We start from the raw sequence: 16696 nt of genomic DNA, 5'->3' as shown, positions 1-16696 counted from the left end.
AGCCAAACAGGTTGAGTTTCAACCTGCAAAATCCTTTCAACATGCCAATGGCAGGTAGTTAGAGCAGGAGAGACTCCAACCATGCTGGATTGCAGAGCGAGACCTCCAGTGACCTCTTCCGGGAAAATCCTCGGGATGGGAACAGACAAAAGTCTGCCTTGTGCACCATTAGGAGCCGGAAGAAAAACAACTCAGAATCAGCCTGTGGATTCAAAATACTACAATGAGCCCTCAATTCATTATGATCCCCATAGAGACCAATAACTTGTTTTTAAAAAAAAATCAAACTTCCACTTAATAGCTGAACGGACGACAGGACAATATTTCTCATTTTAAGAGGCTTACTGTAACAGACTAAAGTGCTATTAACTAAACAGTATTTTTGTCGGCAACTTATAGTTTAAACTACAGTTTCTTATAGTTTAAAGAACTTTTTAACAACTGAGAAAAGTACTCTCAGGTATATGTTACAATGTCCTTTAAGTAGACATTCAATTATCCCAAAATCAGTCTAAAATGATTCTTATCTCCAGAAAATCTACTTCTATTCTTTTTATTTCTCAGCTTGGTAACTTTTAACCCCAAAACAATGCTTCATGGTGACAGTATTACAGGAAATCCTTCCTCTAGTGCAAGCTGGGGGAATGTTCCAGCCTGGTTTTAACTCCTCATGAATTTGGCCTTTTCGATCCATGTGCACATTCCATTCTGATGAACCATGGAGACTTTTGGCCTCCAGCTGTTCTCTCTCTCTCCTGGATCTGGGCAGACTAATCTGTCTGTGATATTCAGTGATATTTTCAGAAAGCTTGTAACCCGATATGACAATGTTTCCTCTGTACCTTTTCCATCATCTCAAAGTTCATCACCATGGCAAACGTGAATCACATGGGCCTTAGAGTCAGATAGATATGCTAATTAGTTATCATTGCAAGCCCAACTCTCTTTCATGTTGGAACTAAATAGACAGTTTAAAGCACAACTATTTACAACCCAACATTTTCATCATTTTTCTGAGACTTTGGAGACTCGAATTCTACCACTGTTAGCACGCAAGCTACTTCCATCATTTTTAAACTGAAACACTATGTATCTTCTTCTCAGTAAAATGGGCCTCCTTTAGGCTCCAACACACAAACAGTATTTAAAACAGATCACATGATCCCCCTTCATTTTACTTTAAAGACAAATCTTAAAAGACAATCTAATAAAACTCATGACTATAAAACTTTAAGAATGATGAAATATTTCCTTAACTATATGCCATGGCTTATCTACCATTTTACGTTTAAGTTTATTTTCCTTTATTTAAGTTTAAGACAATAATTTCAGACCCAGGTTTCTCACCCTCCAGTTTAATGTGAAATTCTATATTTTATGAGCATTCTTTATGAGAGGATCCTTGACAAAGAGATCAGTAGTTAATCCTGTCTCATTACTATTACCAGATTTAAATAGCCTGTTTCTTGTTTGGTTTCATAACGTATTGCCCCAATTCAAGGCTACCTTAATCAACTTGATTTGTTTAAACGATATGAGATTTAACCCATGATTATTACAGTACCTTTCTTAGAGGCTCTCATTATTTCTTGATTTATGCTCGGTCCTACAGTGTAGCTACTCTCATTGACTTATTTTCCTCATTATATCTTATCTTTACCCAAGCGGATACTACATCTTTGTCTTCTGAAGCTAGATCATTTCTCACTACCACTCTCATTCTTTATTAACAGAGCTACTCCGATTTAGAATCCAGAGACTTATTTTCCTTTCTACCCATCTTTCCAAAACATCTTGGGTGGAATTCTGCGGGAATCGGCGGGGCGGGCAACTCCAGCGCGAAGGAGTGGCGTGAACCACTCCGGCGTCGGGCCGCCCCGAAGGTGTGGAATCCTCCGCACCTTCAGGGGCTAGGCTGGCACTGGAGTGGTTTGCGCTGTGCCGGCCGGCGCGGAAGGGGCTTGGCGCCACGACAACCGGTGCCGAAGGGCCACCGCCGGCAGGCGCGAGTTGGCGCATGCGCGGGAGCGCCAGCGTGTACTGGTGTCATCCCAGCGCATGCGCAGGGGGGGTTCATCTCACCGTCGACCATCGTGGAGGTCCACAGCAGCCGACGCGGAGGAATAGAGTGCCCCCACGGCACAGGCCCGCCTGCGGATCGGTGGGCCCCGATTGCGGACCAGGCCACCGTGGGGGCACCTCCCGGGGCCAGATCCCCCCCCCCCCCCCCCCGAGGCCGCCCGCGCAGCCAGATCCCGCCGGTAAGTACCTGTTGTAATTTACACCGTTGAGACCAGCCTAAAACGGGCGACCACTCGGCCCGGCGGGGGTCTGAGAATCCCGCCCCAGGTACTTCTGAATGTTCAGCTCCCAGCCTTGGTCACCTTGCAATGTCTATCAGATCATACCCATTTATTTTATGCCATCAAATCGTATATCTTGTTCGAATGCTGTGTGCATTCAAATAATGAGCCCTTAATGACATAGACTAACTGATGCAACAGTGACAGATTAAATTTAATACAGAGAAGTGTGAAGTGATGCATTTTGGAAGGAACAATAAGGAAAGTCAATAAAAAATAAATAATACTTCAGGTGCACAAATTGTTGTAGGTGACAGTGCAGGTTGAGAAAGCAGTTAATAGACACACAGGCTCCTGGGCTTTATAATTAGACATTGAGAATTAAAAAATACATTATGGTCAAACATTTAGAAAACAGTGACTAGACCTCAGTTGTTATTACACCCTGTTCTGAACACCACAATTTTTTTGTGAGGCATGAACAATTTGGAGCAAGTGAGAGACATCCGTCACTTGGAGAGACTGGCAAAGCTGAGCCTGTTCTTCTTGAAGAGAAGGCCGAGAGATTTTATAGAAGTATTCAAAATCATGAGGTGACTGGAGAGTAGAAAGGGAGAAACTGTTCCCTTTGGTGGAAGGGTCACAAACTGCAGAATACGGATTTGAGGTGTTGCTAAAGGAATGAGGGATGCCATCAGGAAAAACCTTTTTACTCAGCAAGTGGCTAGGATCAGAAATGTGCTGCCTGACAATATGATGGCAGCTATAATCATGCTTTTCAAATGAGAATTGGATAATTACCTGAACAGGAAAATAAAATGCGGGCAGCACGGTGGCACAGTGTTTAGCACTGCTGCCTCACGGCACTGAGGTCTCAGGTTCGATCTCGGCCCTGGGTCACTGTCCGTGTGGAGTTTCCACATTCTCCCCATGTTTGGGTGGGTCTCACCCCCACAACCCAAAGATGTATAGGCTAGGTGGATTGGCCACACTAAAAAATTGCCCCTTAACTGGAAAAAAAATAATTGGGTACTCAAACAAAAATGCAGTGTTACATGTAAGAGGGACCAGCTGAGTTGCTTTTACAGAGCCAGCATAGGCTCAACAGTTTAAATGACCTCTTTCTGTGTTGTAAACATTCTACGCTTCTAATTTTTTCTTTCAAATCATCTTTCCCTATTCTGCCCTATTTAATGGTGCGCTCTTAGGTTTATATACTCTGTCCCTTCCTTTCACAATCAAATTATCATTACCCCATCACTGCTCTACACAATTGGATTGTCCTTTCTCTTTAACTTCCTAGATTTCCCCTCAAGTCCATTGCACCATCCTCCACTATTTAGTTTAAAGCAGAAAGAGATTGACCTAAGATCAACTATGAATCAGACAGGTTATATGAGGATTGCCTTTATCTGTTAGATGTAAGGATGCAATAATCAAATTCCATCCCAATTCCCAGCAAGCATGAGTTAATAGGAAATAAAATCGCCAGTAATTTGGCATTAATGAACAAGTGTGCACAGAGCAGTTTCAAAGGCACCGAGCTTGCAAAATGAAAAATTCAAACTATTACAACTGCAGTTTAAGCAAATTGCCAGGCAGATGAGAAGTAACTCTAACCCACAGATCACTGGTACTGGAACTACACGCATTTAATAGAAAATATGCTATCCCTTGAGCCCAATCTTAAGCCAAAAAAGCAAACTTATTTGATTTTAATTGACATTAATAATGTTCAGCAAGGCTTGATTATATTTTTGCAATAAACAATTAGCCCAATATCAAATCAGCAATTTGTTTCCTTGTCACCTTACTTTTGATGCAGGCACATTTTTTTACTTCCAAAAAGGTAAACAAAAGTTAGCACCAATGAACAAAAACGTCCTTTCTCTCAACATCTAGATAGTACTTCCTTGTCGGGTGGATCGTAGATGAGTGTAAAGTTTACCGACCCTGCTCCAATGATTTAAAGGTATCCTCTACACTGCCTCAATTCCAACCTCAAAAGCAGTGACAATATCGTGACACTTCCACTTTTTTCACCAGCGAGATTGAAAATCCAGAGAGGCAGAGTCATTTATCAGGAGCTAGCCTACAATCATCTAAAATTGTCATACATAGTTGTTTCAACTCTCATCAGGAAAATGCACATCTCAATGGTGTGGGTTGGATTTAAATTCTGAACTTTGAAATAGTAGTTCCAAGTCATTCACCTTGTCATCTATAAACCTATTTTACATCAAGTACTGCATGTTAATGGTGTACTATATGATAATGTGTTAAAAGTTATCAGCTTTATATATGTTACAGCACAGGAAAAAAATGGTCTAGTACAAATTTGTCTTACCGGAGTGATGACTTTAAAATTAAATTAATTTACAACTGATAAAAATATAAATTATATATTACAACAACTTTAGATATTCAAACTAGTGCATTACATATAACGTGCGTATTAGTAAATAAAAAAGATTACCATCTTTTTCAGATCCTAGTGATTTTAGATCAACATCTTCATTTTGTGAACACTTTGTTGCAATGGCTGCCTGTGCTGCACCAGTGACAGTGTGAGAACTATCTTCAACCAGCTGTTTTTTGCCTTTTTCCATTACAAGTAACTTTGAGTTTGGCACAAGCTGAGTCATGGACTCCTTGATAGGTTCACGTTCCCTTCCAGGTTCATGTTTTGCATCAGACAAATCATTACCAGGTGCAGGATTACCAGATGTGCACGTCCTGCCAGCCAAACATTCTTGAACAGATTCACTTTCAGCACTTGCCATAGATTCATCACTCCACGTACACTCATTAGGTACCAACCCCTTGCCAGGAGTGCATGCATCATTAGGTACACACTGTTCTCCTGGGGCAGCGTTTGTTTTTCTTTTGGAAAACTCATTATTCCCATCTAATTGATAGCCTGCACAGTCCTTTTTTCCTGTGGATTTGAGATCACCACTCCCTTTTTCCATTGTACCATTTTCAAGTTTATTTCCCACCTGGGCAACATCCATGATATCACACGATGATTCATCATTCGTCAGGGAGAGATCACCATTTTCGTGATAATCTGTACTCACTTCCAGTTCTCCATTCTCTGCTAGTTCACTTTCTTCACCTTGGTCACCATCATGTTCATTATTTTTAATATAATCGTCTTCTTTCTTAAGGTGTATAACCTTCCTTGGTTTCTTAATAATACCTCGGCCCCATTTGGAACGCCGACGTGGTTTCCTTTTAATGTGAACTGTTGAATAACATGAAACAGAAATTAATGCAAAATATGAAAGCGGAACTATTATTTGACATTACTACGAAATTCCTATAAAAAGCAATTACTTCACTTCTTTAATTGCTTTCAGTGTTTTTTTTTCTTTTTCTTTGGGGACTATTGGGTATGTTTTATAGGGCCCAATAAACGAATTAGAACTACCAGTAGTATGCCTCACAGTGTAGCAGAACAGCTAGGAATTTTCTCAGCTGGGCAATTTCAACATTAATGGATAATAGCTTTGAATGAAACAATGACCTTTTAACATTATCTTCTTTTTTAAACTCCAGCCTAGGTCCATGTCTTGAACAGTAACATGTGCCAAATACTGTTCTATGAAATACTCGTCGTTATAAAAGCTAGAAGTGGTTGATTAATCCATAGAACCCTCACAGTGCAGAAGGCCATTCAGCCCATCAAGTCTGCACAGACCCTCCGAAAGAATAGTCTGCCTTAACCCCCTCCCCCCCACCCCGCATACTGATTAAAACCATTCCACCTAATCTGCACATCTTTGGATACTATGGGGCAATTTAGCATGGCCAATGCACCCCAGCTTGCACATCTTTGGGAGAAAACCAGAGCACAGGGAGAACGGGGAGAATGTGCAAACTCCACACAGACAGTCACCCAAGGCTAGAATTGAACCCGGGCAGCAGTGCTAAGCCATTTGTGTTTTCTTCTTATTGCTCTTTTAAAAAGTGACCAGCTAATTCATCTGATCTCTTGGGAACTTAATTGAAGGGAACCAGCTATTTCTGATAGGTAAAAGGGTCATTGATTTAGCCATTTTAATGTAAATACTAAAGCCCAGTTTGAAATCCATTTTAAAATGGATTTCATCATAAGACTTCAAGCATAACCTTAGATTACAAAAACACACAGCTTGCAATAACAAAAGCACAGAATTTGAAACATCCACAGGCTAGCTAGAAGCAAATGCAACATTTTTTCTGAAAAGTTAAATTGACATTATTCTCCCTGTATTTCCTCCTCTATTCCTCCCCCCTTCCCCTTAGATTTGTGTGTCTCTGTCTGCTTTCTCCCATTTCTCGCTTTTTCCCTAGTCACCGTTGGCTTTGAACAGGTCTTGGAACAGGCCGACGAAATGCCCCCATGCTTTATGGAAATGCGGTTAGGGAAGTGAAAGCTAGGGCTTTGGCTGTCTTCCCTATGTGTAGCTCTGGCTGTTCTGATACCCCGAAGATTGCCACTCTCAGGGCGTGGATGGCCAGGCCTCGCTGGCAGCGTTCACATTTATCCTCCACTTCCGGTAAGAACCGGTTCATTTGGGTTCTGGTTAGTGGCACTCTGTGTATCACTTTGAACTGCATGAGGCTGAGCCTTCCACTGGAGGAGGTGGATTTGGCCCTGCTCAGTACTTCGCTCCAGAGTCCCCAGCCCACCTCTGTCCCCAGTTCGTCTCTCCACTTTCGTCTGACTTTGTCCAGTGGCAGTCTCGCCATGTCAAGTAGCTGTCCATAGATTTACCCGCAAATTCCCGCTTCCTTACTGTCCACTAATGGGTTCCCGGGGACCTGGGGTATCCTACTGTCACCTTGCCGGGAAAGTGCTTGACCTGGAGGTGTCAAAGTTCCGTCTGTCGGTAGTTCCGTGTCCTCCGTCAGTTTGCTCAGTGTTGCTAGTCTGTCCCCCAAGTAAAAGTCCCTGACTGTTAGCATCCCCCCTGTCCTGTCTCCATTTTTTGAAAGCGGTGTCGAGCATGGCTGGTGGAAACTTATGGGGCGCGATTCTCCACTCCCACGCCGGTTGGGAGAATCGTCTGGGCCGCCGAAATTTCCGGGGACGCCAGTCCGACGCCCTCCCGCGATTCTCCCAAGCGGCGGGAACGGACCGGTCGAGTTTCGCGGGCCGCAGGCCGGAGAATCGCCGGAGACACCCAAAATGGCGATTCTCCGGCACCCCCGCTATTCTGAGGCCCAGATGGGCCGAGCGGCCAGGCCAAAACAGCGGGTTCCCCCCCAGTGCCGTCCACACCTGGTCGCTACAGTCGTGGGCGGTGCGTGAACGCTGGGGGGGCGGCCTGTGGGGGGGCGAGGGGGGATCCTGCACCGGGCTTCACCTTGAATGTGGGGTGGCCCGCGATCGGTGCCCACCGATCGTCGGGCCATCCTCTCTGAAGGAGGACCTCCTTCCTTCCGCAGCCCCGCAAGATCCGTCCCCCATCTTCTTGCGGGGCAGAGTTGGACAGGACGGCAACCACGCATGCGCGGATGATGTCCGTTATGCGGCGCTGGCCGCGTCATCTATTCGGCGCCGCTTTTACGCGGGCGACAAGGCCTGGCGCGGGTAGATGACGCGGCTCCGATACTGGCCCATTGTCAGGGCCTGAATCGGTCGGGACCGGGGCCGTTCCGCGCCGTCGTGAACCTCGACGGCGCGGCCACTTCGGCGTGGGGGTGGAGATTCCCGCCTATGGTTTCCGCAGATGGGGGCCAAATTGGTCAAACCAAAATGTTGCCTCATCTGGTTCCATGTCCTTCGTGAAGCTACCACCATTGGGCAGGATGTGTATTTCGTCAGGGGTGAGTGGGAGTGCTGCCGTGGGAGGGCCCGGAGGGTCGTTCCCTTGCAGGAAGACACCTCCATCCGCACCGCTTCCGTGTTGGGTTCACGTATCCACCCCCTGCCCCCCCGGCCTCTCTCGGCCGTTCCTGCCTACTGGCAGTATTGTAAATTCGGTAGTGCCAGGCCGCCCATGACTTTTGTCCTCTGCAGTGTTGGTTTGGGGATTCTTAACCTCCTACACAAACACAATGACAATTTTGTCTATGTTGTGGAAGAAGGCCTTGGGGATGAAGATCGGTATAGGTGGCAGTACGTTTAAATTGATCGTCTGCACCCTCTCTGCCAGGGAGAGCGGGAGTGTGTCCCATCTCTGTAGGTCCTTTTTGACTTCCTCCGCCAGGCTTGTCAGATTCCACTTATGAATCTGTGTCCAGTCCTGGGCTATTTGGATCCCTCAGGTAATGGAATTTGTTTTGGGCTAGTTTGAATGGCAGTCCCTCCAACTCAGTCCCTCCCCATTTGGGTTCACCGGGAATGCCCCACTCTTGCCCAGGTTAAGTTTATAATCTGAGAAGGTTCCAAACTCTTTCCGGAGCTGCATGATTGCTCTCAAGCCTTCCTGCGGTTCCGAGGCGTAGAGGAGCATGTCATCCGCATAGAGTGAGTCTCTGTGCTCTCTGCCTCCCCTTTGGATGCCGTTTCAGCTTTTCGCATCCCGCAGAGCGATCGCCAGGGGTTCAATTGCCAGGGCAAACAGGAGCGGGGACAGTGGGCATTCCTCTGTGCAAATGGAAGTATTCAGAGCTGGCAGTACGAACACTCACCTTGGGGGCTTTTTCAGGATTTTCATCCAGCATGTGAACTCTGCTTCTAGCCCAAACCGCTCCAGTACCTCGAGGAGGTATTTCCATTTAATTCTGTCGAAGGCCTTTTCTGCATCCAGGGAGACGATCACCTCTGGTGTTTTCTCCCTGGGTGGGGTCATTATTACAGTCATCAGCTGCCTGATGTTCGCAGTAAGCTGCCTACCCTTGCCAAACGCCGCCTGGTCCTCTGTGACCATCTCTGGTACGCTGTTTTCCAGCCATTTGGCCAGAACTTTCACGAGTATCTTTGCGTCTACATTTAGCAGCGAAATGGATCTGTACAATCCGCATTCTGTCAGGTCTGTGTTTTTTGGGTATCAGCGATATCGTGGTCTGCGTTAGCGTAGGAGGCAGGGTGCCCCTCGCCAAAGTCTGCGAACATGTGGGGCCAGGGCCGGTGAAATGTTTTTATAGAAGTCCATCGGGTCCCGGCGCCTTCCCCGCCTGCATGGAGCTGATGCTCTCCATGATTTCTCCCAGATCTATTGGTGCTTCCAGCTCCCCTGCCTGTTCTCCCCCATAACTGGCATATTCAGTCCATCGAGGATCTGTTTGATCCCCGCGTCCCCGCCGGGGGGGGGGGGGCTCGGAGGTGTACAACCCTCAATAGAAGTTTCAAATGCCCGATTGACCTCTTCTGGTTCAGTTACCAGTCTGCCTCTGCTGTCTTTTATCTGCGCTGTTTCCCTCGTGGCTGCCTGCTTTCTCAGCCGGTGAGCCAGTAAGCGACCTTTTCTCCGTGCTCGTAGAAGGTTCCCCGTGTCTGGCAGAGTTGATGTACTGCTTTCCTAGTGGATAGCAGGTTAAAGTCCATTTGTAGTTTTTTCCTCTCCGCCAGAAGCTCTACGGTCAGGGCCTCGGAGTACTTTCTGTTGACATCCAGGATGGAGACAAACAACTGTCACCTTGCCACCCTCTCTTCCCTGCCTCTGCGAACCTTGTAGGCTATAATTTCCCCCGTGATAACAACCTTCAGTGCCTCCCAGAACGTGGAAGGTGAGACCTCCCTGTTCCGGTTGTTAGTAATGTAGTTGCCTATGGCCTATGATGTTTCCTGGCAGAAGACCTCGTCGGCCAAGAGGTACTTGTCCAACCTCCATATGGGGCGCTGGGCACAGCCCGTCTCCAACCTCATATTCATGTTATGTGGAGTCTGGTCGGAGATGACTATCGCAGAGTATTCCGCCCTTGTTATTCCTGGAAGCACCGATTTTCTCACTGCAAACAAGTTGCTCTGGGTGTATACTTTGTCGGTCGGTGAGAAGAACGAGAATTCCCTCTCGCCAGGGTGCAGGAACCTCCATGGGTCTACTGCCCCCATCTGATCCATGATTGTTCCCAGTTCCCTAGCCAAGCCTGTCTTTTTCCCTGTCTGGGTTTTGATCGGTCAGTCAGCGGGTCCTGCACGCAGTTAAAGTCACCCCCCCATAATCAGTCGATGTGAGTCAATGTTGGGGATTTCCGCCATAGTCTTCATTATAAAGTCTGTGTCATCCCAGTTAGGCATGTACACATTTACCAGTAGTACCGTTGCCCCATCTAGGATACCGCTGACCATGACGTACCGTCCTCCTTGGTCCGTAACCATCCTAGTCTCTGTAAACCTAGTCCCTTGCTAATCAGTATGGCTACTCCCTTAGCCTTTGTCCCATAAATGGTACATCTGTCTCATCCAGCTATTTCTTACCAGCAGTCGGTCCTTCTCCCTAAGATGCTTCTCCTGCAGGAGGATTATGTCGGCCTTCAGGCTTAAGTGGGCGAAGACTCTGGATTTTTTCACTGGGTCGTTAAGTCCACTTACATTCCAGATGACTATCCTGATGGGGGGGGGGGGGGCTTACCTAGTGGACGTGTCATAGATCATAGAATTTACAGTGCAGAAGGAGGCCATTCGGCCCATCGAGTCTGCACCGCTCTTGGAAAGAGCACCCTACCCAAGGTCAACGCCTCCACCCTATCCCCATAACCCAGTAACCCCACCCAACACTAAGGGCAACTTTGGACACTAAGGGCAATTATCATGGCCAATCCACCTAACCTGCACATCTTTGGACTGTGGGAGGAAACCGGAGCACCCGGAGGAAACCCACGCACACATGGGGAGGATGTGCAGACTCCGCACAGACAGTGACCCAAGCCGGAATCGAACCTGGGACCCTGGAGCTGTGAAGCAATTGTGCTATCCACAATGCTACCACTGTGTCCCTGTACTCCGGGGCTTCCCTTTGTTAGGGGGCCGTCAAAAATGGCCGCGGTCACTGTTCTCAGCATGAGGTCGGGTCCCTGCCCTCCGAGGTTTCCCTTATGGCCGCCAACTGTGTGTATGCCATGTGGGTGCGCCCCTGTCCGGGGTTTTCCTTTGTTTAGGGACCCTCCAAAGTGGCTGCTTGCGGTGCCATCTTGTTTCCTCGGCCTGCTTCCTGCCTGCCACAGCCAATCAGATTGTCAACTCTATTTCTCCGTTCTATTCCCTACGTGTTCTGTGCTTCCCCCCCCCGCCCCACCCCGTGTCTCCTCCTCCCTGTTCCCCAAATGCGCTCCCCCTCCCTACCGCTGCGTCTCGCCCCCCCCCGGCCAGGCGCTCCCTCTCTGCTGAGACGCACGCCGCGACCCCCCTTACTGTCTGTCTTCCCGTGCTAGCTCTCCCTGCTAGTACGGTAGCTCCCCTCCCAGGGCTGGTCTAGCCCTTTGTTGGTGACCCCTGACTGCCTGTTTTTCCTCTTCGCCCCCTTTTCTTGTCCTCGCTCTCTCCTGTGCCAGTCTTTCTGGTCAGAAAGAGGCAGTACAGTCTCACACAAACACACAACCCAGACTATAAGTCTCTGATTTTGTTTCTGTCTTTCAGCGATCCTCTCCCGACATGCCTTCATCGTGCCGTGCCTGTTCTCTGTCCAGGCTGTTAGTTCTTACAAAGTCATTTGCTTCTGTCGGGGTATTGAAGTAATATTCTTTGCTCTGGTACGTGACTCAAGAGTTTGGCCGAGAATAACATACCGAACTGCACCCAACTCTTGTCGAGCGGCGACTTTGCCTTGTTAAACTCGGCCCTTTTTTTGCCAGGTCTGCCCCAAAGACCCGGATTCTATGACCTTCCCATGTGCTCGCCTTCATGTGTCTGGCCCACCGCAGGATCCTTTCCTGATCCTGGTATCGGTGCAACTTCGCTATGATTGCACTCTGCTGCTCCCTCGCCTTGGGCATTGGTCTGAGCGACATGTGTGCTCGGTCGAGTTCTGGGGGGTCGGGGACACTGTCTCTCCCAACGAGGTTGCCCAGCATTTGGGCGATATAGTCTGTCAGGTCTCTGCCCTCGATGCCTTCCAGCAGGCCCACAATCTGTATATTCCGCTGTCGGAACCTGTTCTCCTGGTCCTCGACCTTTCTTTTCAAGCTCCCCTGGACTGCCACCAACCTTTTCACCTCTGCATCCAGAGCTGGACAATACTGATATAAACAGAGAAACCATTTACCTAGGTTCCATCCCCAATCTGGTACACCCAAATGTGTTCAATCCTTTTTCTCACCCTGTGTCTCACTATTATTCCTCTCCCTCTTATCAAGCATTATCACCTCCCCTCTCCCTACCATTCATCTCACCTCTAATATTCTGCTGGCATCTCCAGCACCAGCTTACTCCTTCCATCTGATTATCATCAATGTGATTATCTCGAAGTGCTCTTTTTCTATGGTCTTTCACCCTCCTTTCTCTCTCTACCATGCCTACAAACTCAAGGTGATCAAGCAGTGCATAAAGAAAAAACAGTGAATGTGTGGGTGCATTAAAGTGATGGATGTTATGTTATTGTCATGAATGATGCTGGCAATCAACAGTCCAATTTTCTAATCAAAGTTCACTGTCATCTGTCTGAGCTTATCTTGAATGAGTTTGGACGACAGGTGTTAGTTGCATATTTAACCTCAAGAACCATCATAAAAATGTTTATACATGTGTATAATTTGGCATACACAACTCAAGAGTTAGAGCCAACAATAAATTGACGCACATTTAGATCCATTTGAGAACAAATCCAGTAATGATACCAAACTGAAAAGGTATTAATAGAAATCAGACGGTGAAGAAAGGAACACTAAACTTCAAAAGAATAATTTCATTTTTGGATGAAATACTACTTATTTGGGTTGGTTTTGGCAGAGGTTCTGTGAATTTTAAATTACACAAAAGGCAATATCTAGCAATGCGTTGTTCGTTTGGAGACAAACGGGGAGTGATTTTTGCCAGCTGCTTCAGGAGCTAAACAGCCTCAGGAAGTGGCCAGATGTGTCTTGAGTTGCAGTGCTGGTTTAGCAGAAGAAACCATTTTGATAAAAGAAATGAAAGTATGCTCGGAATGGCCCCTTTTAGGGGTTGATCACCAATTTACTATCTGTTAGCAATTACTAACATTTTGATGGATAATGAGGGTCGCCTTGTGCCATCAATCGCCTCCATGGTTAGAGGATTGTGTTTGGGCTTGTCCTACAGATGGGGGTGAGCGAGAGAAGTGTGTCTGCCAGGAGCATAGCTGCAGTATGATGTTGGTCTTGGGTGTGACAAACAGGCTGTGACAATCTGTTCGGGAGCAGGAGCCTGGTGGACAGGCAGGATTTGGAGAAAGTTGGTGGTCCTGTGGGGTGAATTAGCTGATAGTGTCACTGGTGAGGCCTCTGCCAGGGAGGGTGCCAAAGTGCATGTGTCCTTTCTTTGGAGCGAGCTCTGCTATTCTCCTGCTTCCCTTGTAGTGGCGCAGCACTTCTGATGAGTGGGCTACCGATTGTGTTTAGCCACACCCATCCTGTTGATGTTACCACTGGGGTCTGAGGGTTTCCAGAGGGCTGGCCTGGGTGGGCTCCCAAATGACCAAAGTCTCTGTGAATATTTACAGGACATAGTGAGCAGTCGGCATAGTGAGCAGACAGGACCCTGCAAGTTGTACCAAATGGGTGCATTTAAAACAAATGCTGCTGCAATGGCAGCCTAGGCCAGGCCGTCCCCATCCTGAGGGGGCCACCCCAAATCCATGGAACTGTCACCAAGTCATTCCGTTCCCTAACCCCCCCCCCCCCCCCCGACTCTGGCAGCCATCCCTCATCAAGCGGTACAATTTTTAACAGTTTTTCAAACTTCACATACCTTCCCTCGCCCCCTCAGCAGCCATGGCACCCACTCACCATTTGTAAATACCTGTAGTAAACCACACCTGGGGGACTTCCGCATGATAGAGGCAGAGTATCGCGGAAGCCCGAAGCATACTGGGTCAAACATGTTAAATCTAAATCAATGTAAATGCTGGATTTGCATGCCCCCGCCGGTGAAGGGTCAAAGCTCGGTTTTGCCACCAGGGAGTGACGAAGCATGGCGTCGCAGACCTCGATTTTGGCCAGACGCCCTATTCTCTGCCCAATCATGGTTCTCTTTTCAGGCGCCGCAAAGCAGAGATTTAGCCTATGAACTAGAGTATGCCATTTTGTTCTTCAAGCTTGCCCTGCCATTCAATACGATCAAATTTGACCTGCTATCTCACTTGCGTCCCACAATATTCCCATATCACTTATTATTCAAAATTGAAATATCTATGAATCCCGACCTTAAATATACTAACTAAATGACTGAGCTTCCACGGCTTTCTGGATAGGGAATTCCAAAGATTCAAAACCTTTTTAAGGAATACAATTCTCACTGTGATTCCTAGTTCTAGGACCGTTGGTTCCTGGACACATCCACCCCGCATCAATCAAGCCCCTTAAGAAATGTATATGTTTCAATTAGAACACTTCTCACTCTTCTAAACTGCAGTGTATAGGCCCAGTCTGCTCAATATTGCTTCATAGGACAATCCCCTCTTCTAGGAATCAGTCTGGTGAGCCTCCGTTGCTCTCCATCAAGTCTGTGCTGTACTTAAGCATGGAGAGCAAGACTGTACTGTACCCAGTGTAGTCTCACCAAGGCTCCGTATAATCTTAGTATGACTTCTATACTCTTACATGCCAATCTCTTTGAAATAAAGGTGAACATACCATTTGCTTTCGATTGTTTTCTGAACTTGCATGTTAGATTTCTGTGATTCATGTAAAAAGACACGCAATCCCTCAGAAGGCAAACATTTCCCTCATCAGTCGCTCATCAGTAATAAACCCTTTTTTTTGTTGCAAATACCATTTTCGACATTATATTTCAAATGCCACATCACTTGACTTGTAAAGGTCAATAGTAATACAATGACACGACAATCAATTGTCAAGGCAGACAGCACTGAGTAAACTTTACATTATTGTGGGTATGAGAGAAATTTTACAGACAGCGTGGAATATTTACACTCATGGCACACAAATTATGGTAGAATGTTCAAAATCTCAATGGAACATACACCTTCAAAATGTTAGCATAATTTTTAAAAATGAAAAAGTTAACAGTGAGTCTTTTGCAACCATTATACTCTGTCTCAGCACTTACTTGTATGTTTACATTCCCCATTTGTGGTACTTGCTTCCAAATTCCGAGATGAGTCTTGAGCCAGGTCTCTTTTTGTTTCTATACTGCGACTTGTTTGCTCTGCTACTGATTGCAAGTCTGAACAGAGTAAATAAGTATGATCTTACAAACAATCTTCAACGTAGTATCTTACCATATATATGTATATACATATTACAAGAAATAAACATTTTAAGGCATTAAACAGCATTTTGAATCACATTGATTTATTCAGCAACTTTTACTTTTTATTATTCATTCACAGATTGTGGACATCGTTGGCAAGCCAGGATTTATTGCCCATCCTTACTTACTCTTGAGAAGGTGGTAGCAAGTTGCACAATGGCTTGCTTAGGCTACTTCATCCACATTAATGTGGATCTGGAATCACATGTAGGCTGGACAGGGCAAAGGCAGCAGGTTTCCTTTCCAAAAGGAAATTAATGAACCAGTTGGATTTTAACCAAAAAACCATTAGTTTCATGGTCACTATTACTACTAGTTTTTTTTATTCCAGATTTATTTATTTAACTAAGTCCAATTCACAAACTGCTATGGTGGGATTTGAAGTCACACCTTCAAATTATTAGTTCAGTATCATAAACTCATATCGTGCTTGTCAGGATCTTCTTTTAAATCCTTGTCTAATCCTGGTGTCTTTTTTAATCCTGGTCTTGCTGGCTGTTTTTTGCTAGCTACTGTTTTAACTGCAGACTTTTGAATCCCCCCTGCTGCAAGCTGCTAGTTGGACTGGCCCAAGGGATTCCCTTCCGTGCAGCGTGCTGTGTGTATAGTCCCATGATGTAATTCTGATGAACTTGGCGAGCAGCCAATCAACTCTTCTGGGATTATGGGACATACTCTATTCTCGATTGTGATTCGTGGAGTAACCAAGAGGTTTCTGGGGAGAAGCAGCACCGGCTTCATTTTAATTTAGCACTGCTTACACCTTGGAAAGAACAGGTCCTGCTTATATATCGTGAGCAGCCAGAGGTAGGTTTGAAACACTCTCTCTATCCAGCCAGGTCTGTGAAGGTTTAACTCATGTTTTAAATGTTATAAGCATTCTTACCAGACAGGCCTGTACAAGTTAAACCTCTGTGAGAAAGGCTGGGCTGGGAACAGCTCAGGCTGATATCTCTTCTGAGAATCCAAAAAGGATCCTGAAGTCCAGGCCTTTTTAATCTCTCTCTCTCTCTCCATACCACAGCCAGAACCATGCCCAGAGAAATGGCAGACAAACGTTTGAGGGGTAGAT

The 16696-nt window shown here is 46.3% G+C and overlaps 1 protein-coding gene across 2 annotated transcripts in view; it reads right to left on the bottom strand.

The window, feature by feature from the left end:
* atad2b (ATPase family AAA domain containing 2B) overlaps window positions 1-16696 on the bottom strand; it is a 219309-nt gene that overhangs the window by 38538 nt on the left and 164075 nt on the right. For both annotated transcript variants that reach the window (XM_072498861.1, XM_072498860.1), the window contains exons 24-25: window positions 15421-15537; window positions 4780-5550 (exon numbers count right to left, since the gene is read on the bottom strand). In XM_072498861.1, the coding sequence (XP_072354962.1) occupies window positions 4780-5550; window positions 15421-15537 (888 nt within the window). The remainder of the gene's footprint in view (window positions 1-4779; window positions 5551-15420; window positions 15538-16696) is intronic.

The sequence above is a fragment of the Scyliorhinus torazame genome, chromosome 4, assembly GCF_047496885.1.
Source record: "Scyliorhinus torazame isolate Kashiwa2021f chromosome 4, sScyTor2.1, whole genome shotgun sequence".
In the NCBI taxonomy this organism is placed as follows: Eukaryota; Metazoa; Chordata; class Chondrichthyes; order Carcharhiniformes; family Scyliorhinidae; genus Scyliorhinus; species Scyliorhinus torazame.
The sequence above is the reverse complement of the archived record's forward strand: the minus strand, read 5'-3'. Positions and strand labels throughout refer to the sequence as shown.